Source organism: Danio rerio, chromosome 21 (genome assembly GCF_052040795.2).
Source record: "Danio rerio strain M-AB ecotype USA chromosome 21, GRCz13ab, whole genome shotgun sequence".
Classification (NCBI taxonomy): domain Eukaryota; kingdom Metazoa; phylum Chordata; class Actinopteri; order Cypriniformes; family Danionidae; genus Danio; species Danio rerio.
The window spans coordinates 33,895,250-33,909,380 of NC_141041.1; the positions used below are offsets into that span (position 1 = coordinate 33,895,250).

The window sequence follows — 14,131 nt, forward strand, 5'->3', positions numbered from 1 at the left end:
GCTGCCAAACTTCCACTAGTTTTTCCTCTATGTTCTTGGGTCCAAATAGACTAAGAAGAAGCCCTTTTAACTTCTTCCTCATCCTCCCGCTGGCCTGCAGATACCCATACTAGTGGATGCTGCTCTTTCATTGGCTGTAGGTGATCGCAGATGTTGTTTTTAATCAGAACACATTTCACACTGCATTGAATCGTCGACAGCTCATCGGCGATTCTTTCAGATTGTGTGTTTGATAGTTCACACTGTGTGATTGTAACCCAAATGAACGAGCACTGATTTGCTTGTGATTTCAGGCATTTGTTGGTGATTTGTCAGAATAGCATCCTGAAGGGGGCGGGCCATGTCAGATACTACAGAGCATTTGATTGGTCAGAATATTTATTTGAAACTGAAGTGTGAGATTAAAAAAAAAACACTGATCCATTTAGGAGAAAGTCACAAACGGCAAACTTTAAGTGTTTTTATCTCCTGAATGCGAATTTAGTCACTGTTTCTGACCACACTAGCTTATAGATATCTTTAAGACTAACATGTTGATATTAACATCTAAAAAACCTTGATTTTGATTTCACAGGGACTTTAAGGACTCACAAATGTTTGGTTTTCTTACAGATACGCGGTCAGACGATGACCCGGTGATAAAACAGCACTCAAAGGTGTGACTGTCTGCATACGCTAACATATAATGCACCATCCTACAGTGTATATAAATATATACACCCGGAAACCATTTACTCAGCCCTTTTTAGTATTTATTTACACTCCTCGTTAACAGGAAGTAAAAGAGGAGGAGGAAGAAGCGGGGAGCGATGCGGAGGAGGGCAGTGTGTCGGAGATGAAAAGCGGATTGGAAGGGGATGGAGCGGAGGATTGTGGAGGAGAGGAGGACGGAGACGCTGTTTATCTCTCTGAAGCAGATGGGGACACAGAGCTGGACCCTCCGGCTAGCGAGAGTGAGGACGGCTACAGCATGCACACGGCCTCCTCATCCATACAGCTCCACACCACTGCAGACTCCATTCCCAGCAGCCCTGCCTCCTCACAGTTGTATGTGTCCAATCCAAATGCAATTAACCCTTGTGTACTGCTCAAATTGACCACCCTTTTGTTATGTTCGAGGCTGCTTTTGCCCCATTGACTTCCGTTACAATGTTATTTTTTTGATCGCAAAGCCATGAACCATATAATCATGCATTCTTGATTGTTGCTGGTTTTCTCTGTTTGGAAGAGGTCAAAGCTGTCATTTTTACTGTTGATCATCAGTAAGCAGCATTAACCCTTTAGATAGGCCTGTGCAAAAATGTTTTTGGCTTTTATATGGAGTTATAAGGAGACAAACAGCAGATTACAGTGTGTATGCATAAATACACTCACTATCTTAACTATATTCTGAGACCTGAGCTGCTTATTTGTTTTTTCTCAGACATATCATGATAAGTGTGCAAAGGTCTGTCTCTCACATACACATACACACACACTATACTCCATAAAGAAGGCAGAAACTACGCTTTTTTTTGCACTGCAAATAATGATTAACATTGAAATTAAAAAACGAAACTCTTTCCTAAGAGGGAAAACTAGCAACAATCAAGAATACAGAATAATGTCATAGTGTCATGGCTTAGCAATCAATAAAATTATTATAATGGAAGTCAATTGGGCATAACCAGCCACCTTCATAATGAAAGAGTAGTACATTTGGCCAGAGTGTATTGTTGAATTTTTAAACATTTTCAAAGCATTTTTTTCAAAATATGTGTCAAAATAAGATTTGTCACCAAAAATTGTTCTATTTACTGAAACACAGAAGCTGCGTCCCAAATCGCATACTTATGCACTATTCTATGCTATTTTGTAGTATAAATGGTGTGTTCACACTGAAAACTCTAAAAATAATAAGTGCACTTTAATTACCCGGATGATGCACTCATTCAGCCGCTAAAATAAAGTGTGTAATTATGGACACTTCACGCACTCAACGACCTCAGGTTTGCTTACATAGCGGAAGGGGCGGAGCTATCGGACGCACATGTTGAATAACTTTATTTATTTTTGATGGTGAAAGCAAAATTGTGATTATAGCGCCTCCCGATGGTGAATACCTCGCGGCAGGTATTATTTGATAATTCAGTTGTTTATTTCACTGATTTGGCAACCGTCAAACGTCATCAGAAACGGTTTAAATTTCCACTTAGTAAAAAAACATTAGTGTGCCATTTGGGACACCTCTACATACATATACATATACGCCAAATTAAGGGTATTTTCCTGCCTTATTTAGTTCGGTTGAATCACACTAGAGTTTGATTTCCCTCTTGGTGCGGTTCGTCTGGGCAGGTGTAAATGTAGAAATCGCACTCGAGTGTGCACCAAAAGCAAACCAAAAATGTGTACTGAGACGTCCTTGAAGAGCTGGTCTTGGTGTGCTTTAATTTTTTGTCTGCTAGTAGTTTATTTGCGGGGTTCCATTGGCATTTTCCCGCACTTGAATTCTGAAAAATCAAAAGCAGTTTAGGAAATACGTTTGACAACATCTGGCCGATCAGGGATGTGAGCTTTGTCAGATGACAGCATTTTGTTTTTTTTCAACTGGTCGGATCAAAGCAATCAGTGTGGTGTGAAAAGGACTCAAAAACGGCAGAAAATGCTACAATGTATCATTTGTTGCTCTTGGTCCAGACCAAATGAAGCAAACTACAGACGTGAAAACACCCTAAGACTCAAAATCCCCCCAGAGTGGATCAAAACATCCCTTTTAGCACAACATTTCTTCTCTGAGGTTGCGTTTCTCAGAATACGAAAATAAAAATCAAAAGTTCAACATTTTCTTTTTTTTCCTTTGGGCGAAATTAAGTTTCATCCTACATAACATCCCAGCCGTATTACTCTGTCATTTCTTCTCATTTTCATCCGCTTTTTCGGGGCTGAGTCGCAGGGGCAGCAGTCTTCAGAGAGAACCCCAAGCTCCTCTCTCCCCAGACACTTCCTCCAGCTTCTCCAGGGGATCCCGAGGCGTTCCCAGGCAGTCCCTCCAGCGTGTCCTGGGTCTTCCTCGAGGCCTTCATAAGTAGGCGTCCAGTAGGGATCTGAAACAGATGGTTGAGCCACCTCAGCTGACTTCTCCTAATGTGGAGGAGCAGCAATTCTACTTCGAGCTCTTCCTGGTGACACTTTCCGAGTTTCTCACTCTATCTAGGAAACTCATTTCAGCTACTTGTATCCGAGATCCTGTCCTTCCGGTCATGACCCAAAGCTCATGACCATAGATGTGAACGTAGATTGACCGGTAAATTGAGAGCTTTGCCTTTCGCCTTAGCTTATTCTTTACCACAACGCACTGGTACATCGACTGCATTTCAATCCCCCATCAATCTCACTCTCCATCCTTCCCTCACTCATGAACAAAACCCCAAGATACTTGAACTCCTCCACTCTGAGTAAGGACCTCCAGCCTGGAGATGGCAAACCACCTTTTTGTATGTCATAATAGGACAATGACAAATCGCAACCTTCATATCATGTCACTTTAAATCGTAAATACTTCTGATGATTATATTTTAACCCAAAAAAAGCTTTTTTGCTCTGACACTAGAATGAATCATGTTACCATTACATAATACCATCTTCCTTTTCCTCAGCTCTATCTGCAGTGAAGACCAAGAAGCCATTCAGGCTCAGAAGATTTGGAAGAAAGCCATTATGCTGGTGTGGCGAGCAGCAGCCAATCACAGGTGAGGGTTTTCAGTAAGCCCACCCAACTTTTTGCTGAAATTCTGTTCTGTGCTCACCAGAACTTCTTAACGGCAGCTGCAATGACTTTACCAAATGCGGACTGCCTCATTTAATTAAAACACTGAATATTTATATTACACTTACAGTATTACTGGATATCTTGGCATATCTAAAGTTTTTAATCATAAATGAAGTAATAATGTGTCATTTTGAACAGGTATGCAAATGTCTTCCTGCAACCGGTTACTGATGACATCGCTCCTGGCTACCACAGTATCGTGCACAGGTGAGAGAAAATTTTATTCAATCCAAAAGATTAGCAAATACAATGAGTGTATGCCTCATGGATATTTAGCCAAAGTTACTTGTATTTTCTTATGCATATATTAGTGCATCTATAAAACATAGTACTGTATTGCCTATTTTTTAGATGCTAATATCTTTTCCATTAAAAACTGGATAATTAAACATTACCATTCATTACCTACTAGTTATTTTTCTTTAGTTAAAAGTACTTATCAGTATTAGTTTATAAATTAATTTATTAAATACTAGTTTTTATTCATTAGATACTATTTTTTTTAGCATTAAATATTATGTTGTTACAAGTAACATATGTAAAATGTCATTAAGATATTGACTATTAGTATTTCCACTGTTGCTAGTAATTCATTTAAATGTAGGAGTACTATTTCTTAAAGTACTAGTACTCGGTTTAGTCTAAACCATGACTTTTTGACAAACTCTATTTCATATGCATAATTCATACATGATTTTCAAGTGTGAAATCAAAAAAGTACTTTTATCTAATGAAAATTTACTAATGAATGATTACTAGTATAAAAAATTAACTAGTAGTACATAACGAATAAGCACAATTATGTAATGGAAAACATGCTAGCAGCTAATGAATGAGTGCAAGTAGCATGAAAATAGATACTAGCGCATAATATAGATAATACAGATAAAATGGCTGGCCATATGCTCACAGTCGAAATAGGGTTGTGTACTGCACTGTATGCAGTGGTGGAAAGAGTACTGAAAAATCGTACTTAAGTAAAAGCACCTAAAAATACAGTGCAAATAGAGTAAAAGTAACTGTTGTAAAATATTTAAAGTAGAAGTGAAAAGAAGCCCTTTTAAAAAGTACTCAAGAGTAGTGAGTATTATGCTGTAGAAAGCTGACGCATTCACATGTCATTTGTGTTTGTGTGTAAACATAACATTCTGTAGTGTATTTAGTTATTGCCCAGCAGGCAAACAACATTGTAAGACATTAATATTAGGTTAGATTTAGGTTGTGATGACAGATGACAAAAATTCTATGTCTAGTCAGCATCTTAGGACAACATTATTTTGACGTCCAATAATGTTGTCAAATGACGTTGATATTTGGTTGATTTAAGGTTGTGTTTAAAAGTGACAAATCAAACATCAAGCCAACATCTTAAACCAGCGCTAAATTGACGTGAAAAACTGACATTTATTCGTCAAGTATGGCAACCAAAATCCTACGTCTGATAGACGTCATATTGGTAACGTCCACACAGCGTCAAACTGTAACATCATTAGATGTTGATATTTGGTTGATTTTAGTTTGGACGTTGGGTTCTGATGTCAACCCAATTTTCATTTCCAAACAAAATGCAACGTCCCCATGAGGTTGGGGTACAACGTCAATCTGACATTACGTTGATGTCTTGTGCCTGCTGCGTGTCTAAGGCTATTTCGGTCATCATACAGTAAACATCCTTCTCATCAGTGACATGCATCTAAACTAGGGATGTCCCGATACAACATTTTAACTTCCGATACTGCAGCCTTTAGTACGAACCAATATTGATATGAATCCGATATCAGCACAAATCATAAATACTTTACTTTTACCTATTTTCGTTGAGTGGAATGTATGAACTGCTAGATCAAACTGAGAACAAAAGTGAGCAACAGTAAGTATGGAAATAAACAACCAATTTATTAACTATTGGTTGCATAAATGTGAACCTTTTACATAAGAATATATATAAAAGAATTAAAGAATAAATATTAAGACCCTGAAAAATATCATAATAGAATAAAGAAAATATATATTTTTAAAGTGCAAAATACTAATAAAAGGTCACTTTAATTATTTAATTTTACCATCAGCAAATGGTAGAAACAGCTGAGAGCAGGAACATAAGAAAAAAAATGTTAACTGACCAACTGCTAATGGTTGAGTGTCTAAAGTTTCAATTTCACACATAGTTTCTTGATGAATTTTTGATCCAGTTTCGAGCTGAAAAATAGCTTTCACACAGGGGAGCAAAAATAGGGAGTTATTGTTGTAAGTTATTGTTAAATTAATAAAAATGTGCAGAATGGTTAGTACAAACATTTACATGATCAGATATTTAATCTGTGTTTATATCATAAGATTATGGCTGTATCAGTGTTCCCAAACAAAACATTATTAATTTTATAATAATATATATTGCACATATTTTCTTTAACATAAATATACTTGCAGTAGCTGGATTGAAACACATCTTTCCCCCACAGCACATACAATAATGTGAATTTCTCTCTTTCTTATTCTTTCTTTCTTATTCTTATTTAATAGACAATTAAAACAAAAAAATTTTTGGCATTGAACACCTTTTACATGACAGCTATAGAAAACGAAAGCAGAATCCGGGACATGTTAGGCGATTTAGAAATCCTGGCTGAATGGATTTTTAAGTCTCAAATAGAGGACAGGTCCAGGAAAAAGAGGATGTATTGTCACCCTAAAAAATGAGCTGGGTCAGTCTATTTAGTAAAAGGCTTTTTTACTAAATCTCATCTCATCTCAAAGCGACTACTAAAGTCAGATGTCCACTGAAGCTGCTGGGTCAATGCGTGTAAAGATTTTGGACATCTTCTTGGACACTTTTAATGCTTCCAAACAGTTGCTGCAATTATAAATCACCCATGTCTTGATGTAGTTCATTATGATGCAATTTACCTTCTATGTGCGATTTGATTGGACAGAAATCACAGGACTGATTTTTCTAATCCACATAGACAAGAAAAAAAAATATAGACTGCAGATTGAAGGAAAGTAGTGGAGTAAAAGTACCGGTACTGCACTAAAAATGTACTCACGGGAAAGTAAAAGTACACATTTATAAATTATTTAATAAATTACAATTTCTGTGAAAAACAACTTAATTACAGTAGTTTGAGTATTTGTAATGTTACTTTGCACCACTGACTCTATGGGCCTTATCATACACCCGGCGCAGTGTGGCGCAAGGCGCGGCGCAATAGTCTTTTGGTAGTTTCAGCTTGGCGCAAGAGTCGTTTTGAGGCGTTGCGCTACGTTGTTTTAATATCAAATGCATTAGCGCTCATTTGTTCGCCCATAGGCGTTCTGGTCTAAAAAGGAAGGCGTTCTGAGGCGGACCGCTGGCGCGTTGCTATTTTGAGAAACTAAAATAGATTTTTCATTAGACCAAAACAAACCCGGTCTAAACTCCTGCGCAGAGTTGCGCCTCGCTTACACACTGCTTAATACGCACAAGAGAGCAATAGGCAAATATCTTTACATATGAAAAAATTTAAATATTAGGGATATATAAAGGATATAATAAGAATTAATATAGAATATAAATGATTAAAAATTACAAAACATATTATTTTCTAACCTACATAAATATGAAAAATCACTGCTTTTATGTCTTATTCATCTCGGGAGGCTTTTTCAGTTCATTTATAACAATTTGCTTTTGTATAATGTTATTATTATTAACAGTATTATTTATTATATCTATATTTATGTTGTTTTAATAAAAACAAGCTTAGATTTGCCCACATGTCAGGTTTTAGACCATATGGGGCACAGCATGTGTTTTAGGATATAACTCAGTATTTTGACCACACTTGGTCATTATTGTTCATTTATTTGTTTGCTGGAAATTAGAACTGAATTTAGAAATAGTTTTGAAACGATAATTTGCGCTTAACAAATGCAATTAATTATTTATAGACTAATTGATGTCTGTGCATGAAGGTTTCCCTATCCAAGAGCGAAAGTGAAAGTAGATCCATTATCTCTCATTCTCACGCAGTAGATGCTCTGTTTAACAGTTTTCTGTTAAAAAACTGTTACTGTTAACTGTTTGCTTGTGAAATGCTCAGTTTTTCCCTATGACTTGCTTTACGTCCTTTAAATAGCGAATGCAGCTGACTCTTAAAGGAAATGGGAGATGAGACTCTAATTGGTTTATTCTCAAAAAACACCAATAACTCATTAAGAAAATAAACTCAACCCTTTTAGAACATGCGCCATGGCGCAAGGCAGATTTTCCCATCCTTATATTAGCAAAAATGCGTTCTAACATGCCCTGAAAGCGTTTGCGCCCTGCGTTTTGTGCTCAGCGCATTGACCGTCAAAATAGAGCCCTAAGTTTCTTAAAAACTAAAGTATACTTCTGCCTTTGTCAAAAGAATCCACTTGTGCTTGATGTCTTAAAATAAAAAGAGTTGGACATACAATCAAAATAAATATTCCTGTTTCCCAAGTACTTCTTGTCATAGTCCTATAGTAAATAGTAAATACACTTAGTCGTAATGTTAATTAAAGTGCAACCAAAATCAATCCAATGTGTTTTATGTCATTTAAATGTCTAAATTTTGTAATCTTAGGCCGATGGATCTGTCCACGATCAAGAAGAACATTGAGAACGGTTTGATCCGCACAACGGCCGAGTTCCAGCGCGACATCATGCTGATGTTCCAGAACGCAGTGATGTACAACAGCTCAGATCATGATGTTTTCCACATGGCCGTGGAGATGCAGAGGGACGTTCTGGAGCAGATCCAGCAGTTTTTGGCCACGCAGCTGATCATGCAGACCTCAGAGTCAGGCATCAGTGCCAAGAGCCTGCGAGGCAGAGAGGCCAACCGCAAACAGGACCCCAATGATAAGGCAGGGCTTTTTTTTATGCGTTTGAAAGTAGATTCTTATCAGCAGTGATGCTGCTATTGTTTGATGAAACATCATTTATATTTAAATAGAGTGATTTAACAGTTGAAGTAAAAATTATTAGCCGTCCTGTGAATTTTGTTTTTTTCAAATATTTTGCACAAGATGTTTAACAAAGCAAGGAAGTTTTGACAGTATGTCCTTTAATATTTTTTCTTCTGGAGAAAGTCTTCAGCTAGAATAAAAGCAGTTTGTAATTTTTTAAAACCATTTTAAGGTCAATATTAATAGCCCCCCCATGTTTGTTAAGGTTTCCCCCAGGTTCTCCAGTTTTATCCCACCCTCCAAAGACATACACCATAAATAAATTGAGTATTCCAAAATAGCATCTTAAGACAACTATTAGCCAGACACTTATCAGCACGTTTACAAGCAGTGGAGTTCTTGAGACCTACCTAAGCTCAAACTCCACTCTTGCTCTTCTAATGGGAGGGAACCCCAGGCTCGAGGATATTCTGAGCTCAGGGCTCTCTCCCAGGACAGCATGCCAAATACACTTTATTATCAATCACCAGCTAAGTGTGAACTCTTGAAATCGATAGTGATGGAGCTGTTCTAATCTCAAGGGGCAAGGTTTTCCATATTCAAGGACCCGCCACAGAAAAAGCTCTGTCCCCTCATGTTTTAGTCTGGACTGGGGAACTAAAAGAAGATTTTGATCACTTGATCTAGGAGATCTCACAGGAGTGTAAAAATGCAACAGCTCTGAGAGATAATGCTGAAAAATGTATGATGTCTATGGAAGATGACAACAATAATAATAATTTCTCGTATACTTTGCCAATGTGTCATTCACAACAGAAACACACCATTTAGGTAACCAGAATTCTATTCTTCTCCCAGTTAAACGGACACTTCCATGTGTTTAAGTTGATGAATTGACATGTAAATCAAGCAACTTTAATCTTCTCTGCAGTGAATAGGGCCAAGAACGTGGCCATGAAAATTTACATAGCAAATATGAGTATTAAACATGTCACGTTAAATAAACATTCTAAATAACTCGGGAATGAAGGTGAGCTGAGTTTAACTATGAAACGTAGTTTGCTATAGTCATGCGGTGTATAACCTCATTTTACCCTCTGTCATCCAATGTGAACACAGCAGCAATTGAACACTACCCCAGATAATCGTACAGTGTAAAAACAACAGTGATCCGATGACTGAAAAAACGGTGTTACCCTTCCTGCATTAGTCACACCGTCTACAGATCACTGTGCTGATAATCGAACACAGACTCCTCTTTCTTCTTTTCTATTCTATTTCAGTGGACAGTCCACCTTTAAATTGCTTCTGCATATGAGTTTTGAGTGTCTTTATCTCTCTGTCCTCTCACAGGACTGTGTTCCAATGGCCTCTCCTGCATTCCTTCTTTCTCTCTTTGTGAGTATCCTGTCTGTCTAAGCATTATAAACAATATACTGGCTGATATGGCAACTGAATCACCATTTTTGTTTACTGGATGCCATTAGATATGTTTCCATCCAAGGATCCAAATTAAAATTATGCACAAAACTGGAGTATTGCATGAAAGATGTGTGAAAAAAGCAGCGTTTCCATCCAATGAGTCAAAGAGAACAAAATCATCACTTCCTGATTAATTGGCGCCAAACATCAACAGTAAAAATGGAATTTGCTGCGGTATGAGAAGCTGCATCAATCTTTTATTTATTTATTAAATGATCTGCACCTTAGAAGACAACGATGACACGCAATGAATCTATGGTGGCAATTGAAGGCGTCAGACACAGAACTCTTGACAATTCTGGAGGTAATTAATAATATAATGACACTAATACTGAAAAGCTTAAGGCAATTTAGAATGACCAAAACAACACTTAAGATGTTTTACAATCTGCTGGTTTGTCCATTCACACACATTTTTTAATCATCACAAGATCTCTTATAACAAAATCACATTACTTTAATACGCATACTGGAATTTGTATTGTACAAGTGTGTCCATCTTAGTTTATGCGCATCTTTCCTTTTCGAATAAAAAGTTTATCCGACTCAGGTATGCACATACGTTTTGTATAATAATAATAATAATAATACTTTCTTATATTTATATAATGCTTTTCTGGACACTCAGTGTGCTTTACACATTTTTGAAGAGAATCTCCTCATCCACCACGAGTGTGCAGCATCAACCTGGAAGATGCTACAGCAGCCATATTGAGCCAGAGTGCACACCACACACAAGCTGATTGGTGGAGAGGAGACGGTTTGGAGGCAATGATGGACAGATGCTAGTGGGCAAATTTGGCCAGGATGTCGAGGTTAAACCCCTAACCTGGGATTAGGGGTCATTTGAAGGTCATTCTGGGATTTTTAATGACCACATAGAGTCAGGAGGACCTCTGTTTAATGTCTCATCTGTAAGACGGCGCTCATTGAGCAGTAATAATTCAGCATCAATATACTGGGGCATAAGGAACCACACAATTACAGGTTGAGTGCACCCTACTGGTCTCATCAACACCACTTTCCCATGTGGTCTCCCAAATCAACCATTATTGTACGCACATATCCAAAATGCGCATAAAAATTGGTGGATGGAAACTTAGCTTTTGACCAAAGAAACTACATTTTCCATACAATCATCAAATTTGATTTCCAGCTTGATGAACTTTAAAGTATTTCTCAAAAGCAGCAGTAAAAATGTGACTCAATAAAAACACACAGTCTTGTTCCTAAATGACGATGCTTTTTTTGCAATGATTTATTAATCGCGGACGTTCAAGACTGTGTTTGATGAGTCATGTGTAGCTATTGCAATGCTTGGTTTTCAACTACACATTATTGTTATTTGCACTTCAAGCTGTCAAATTATCATCAAAATACTAGGATAAAAATGTCTGGTCCACTGGTCCAACTGCACCCAACCCGGTCTGAGCTGAGATCGAACTGGCGATTCTTTGCATTGTTAGTTGGTTGCTCTAACAAGGAGTCTAAAGACCATGGCCTTTAATGTCTGTCGATAGAGCACCTATAGAGGTCAGAGTGAGGTTAACCTGCATAGCACTTTACTAGCTGGCCTCTGTTACATATTTAACATGTGATTTCTATGGCGGCGATCAAAAAGTAAATCAAATGACACCAGTTTCACCAGTAGGTGGCATTGTGCAATTAGTTAAAAATGTATTTGTAATCAAACAATCTGTTTATGTCATACATTTAAAGTGCTGACATCTTTGGAACTGTTTTCTTGGTTTCTGTAGGATGGAGGCACAAGGGGGCGACGTTGCGCTATAGAAGCAGACCTGAAGATGAAGAAATGAGTCTGCGATAATTGACTTCCTTTGAAACACACACAAGAGAGACTGACTGATGAAGACCGCATAAGACAATCTGTCTAAACCACATCTCAAACAGCCAGGTTTATGAGGGTTTCACGGGAGCTTGGTGTTTGACATTGGACAATTAGAAGTTCGCCTCAAAATCTGAGTGTGCGTATTTGTGTCTGTATGTTGTTGTTGTTATTGTAAGGTGAGTGTGTGTTGTTACATATTTAGGATGTTTTGTGTACGAATAGTGCCTTTATAGGTATTGATGAATGACTGGGAATAAACCTGACGAAAGGCCAAAAAGTTCATGACCTTTTTATGAGTGAATATTACTGATTACGATATTAGTTCACCCAAAAATTCGCATTTTGTTAGAATTACTAAGCCTCATGTCTTTCCAAACCCGAGACCTTTCTTTGTCTTTGGAATACAAATTAAGATATTTTAGGGGAAATCTGACAACTCCTTCATACTCCATAGATAGCAAGGTTCCCAACTCTAACATCAAGAAAAACGGCAAAAAAAAAAAAAATAATAAATCCTCGAAACTGAACATATGGACTTCAGTGGTTTAACTACAATAATAATCAAGCTAAACGAATACTTTTGAGTGCACATAAAACTAAATGAACTACTTTATTCAACAGTTTCTTCCCTCAGTGTCAGTATATTGTACATAAATGTACTCTGCAGTGATGTATACCCCCTCTGATGCAAAAGCGCAACTTTCTCTGTTAGAACTTAAAGCACAGGAGCATCCGAGGTAATACTTCAGAGGCAGAACCAATCGCGACATGTAAACACATGTCCTATACTGACACTGAGGGGAAACTTTTTTTATTCACAATCAAAAAATTTATATCAATGTTTAAGTCATTATTTATTAAAGATCTTTGGTGACAATTTACATCCATTTTAAGGTGCTGTAAAGAAAATGTGGTTAAACCAAGGCATAGTCAAACAATAAGTGTTCATTACATGGAAAAGGCCATACAGCCTCAAACACCATTGCTTACTTGTTCTCATGTAAATTCCATGAGTGTAAAACCCTGTTGAAAAGCAGGATAATCAGAAGACAAAACAGATTGTTGCGTGACTTAAGATTTGCATGTACTGTAGGTAGGGCTGCACGATTAATCGAAAAAAAGATCACAATTTCGATTTGACCCCCACACGATCTTAATCCAGCATCTCTACGATTCAGCAAATTATAATTTCAAGTTCAAGGAGAAGCATAAAGGAGGTAGCACAAGTCTTCACATTGTTTTACATACGTTGCACCTCCAAATGGCGTTAAAAAAATCACATACTGTATTTATAAGGTATAATTCACCCAAAAATGTCATTTCTGTCTTAATGTAATCATGTATTCGCGGCTGCGAAATGACATGTGAGATAGATAGATTATAGATTATCTCAAAGATAATAATTCAACATTAGAATTATGAATAGTTGCATTCTGATGTCCTCACTTTACTGTGCATTAACAGCCAGGACAAATTGAAAGTCTATTCAAGTCCACTATTCCATGTCTATACAAAACTTAGCATTTTAACCAACAGTAGACCTACACATAGGCCTAATATTATTGTTGTTGTTTAACCATATGTTTGAGAATAACAATAATAATAGCCCACTCATATTTAAGCAAAAAAAAAAAATTTGATTCTCATTTTAGCCAGAATCGTACAGCACTAACTCTAGATCAAGTTCTGTGTCATCCATAGCTGGCGAGCAACCATGTCTGCAGGAGATAAGCAGCCAATACACAGATTTGTTGCACCTTAGGCTATGTTTTGCGAATACAACAATGAAGGTCTTCCATATTTTTAAGTATCAAAGTTAATTTTAAACTTACTCTGTATGTGGGACTCTTATTTTGAAAGGGAGAGCAAAGTCAAAGCCAGTTGTACAAGTTTGTTTTCTGTGCATTATTAAACCCTCAACCAGTCATCACTTTAAAGCTTGTCAGAACCCAAAATACTGGATATACAGATTATAAATTTACCTCGAAGAACCACAGGGAATGTTTATTTAACCCTTTTATCATGTTTATTGTGAAATCTTCCAGATATGTTTTTAACTTGAGGCAACAAACACA

General features: G+C 37.1%; 2 protein-coding genes across 5 annotated transcripts in view; one reads left to right on the forward strand and one right to left on the reverse strand.

Annotated features, from left to right (window-relative positions):
- brd8a (bromodomain containing 8a) overlaps window positions 1-12,333 on the forward strand; it is a 34,460-nt gene extending 22,127 nt beyond the window's left edge. For 2 of the 4 annotated variants that reach the window (XM_087301422.1, XM_087301424.1), the window contains exons 14-20: window positions 613-656; window positions 776-1,047; window positions 3,639-3,731; window positions 3,950-4,018; window positions 8,401-8,683; window positions 10,079-10,123; window positions 11,965-12,333. In XM_087301422.1, coding sequence (XP_087157548.1) covers window positions 613-656; window positions 776-1,047; window positions 3,639-3,731; window positions 3,950-4,018; window positions 8,401-8,683; window positions 10,079-10,123; window positions 11,965-12,024 — 866 coding nt within the window. In that variant the 3' untranslated portion in view covers window positions 12,025-12,333. The remainder of the gene's footprint in view (window positions 1-612; window positions 657-775; window positions 1,048-3,638; window positions 3,732-3,949; window positions 4,019-8,400; window positions 8,684-10,078; window positions 10,124-11,964) is intronic. The other 2 variants (XM_087301423.1, XM_087301425.1) reach the window with 1 other exon arrangement.
- The window catches only part of timd4 (T cell immunoglobulin and mucin domain containing 4), a 1,098,921-nt gene that overhangs the window by 861,242 nt on the left and 223,548 nt on the right, over window positions 1-14,131 (reverse strand). The gene's annotated exons all lie outside the window — the stretch shown is intronic.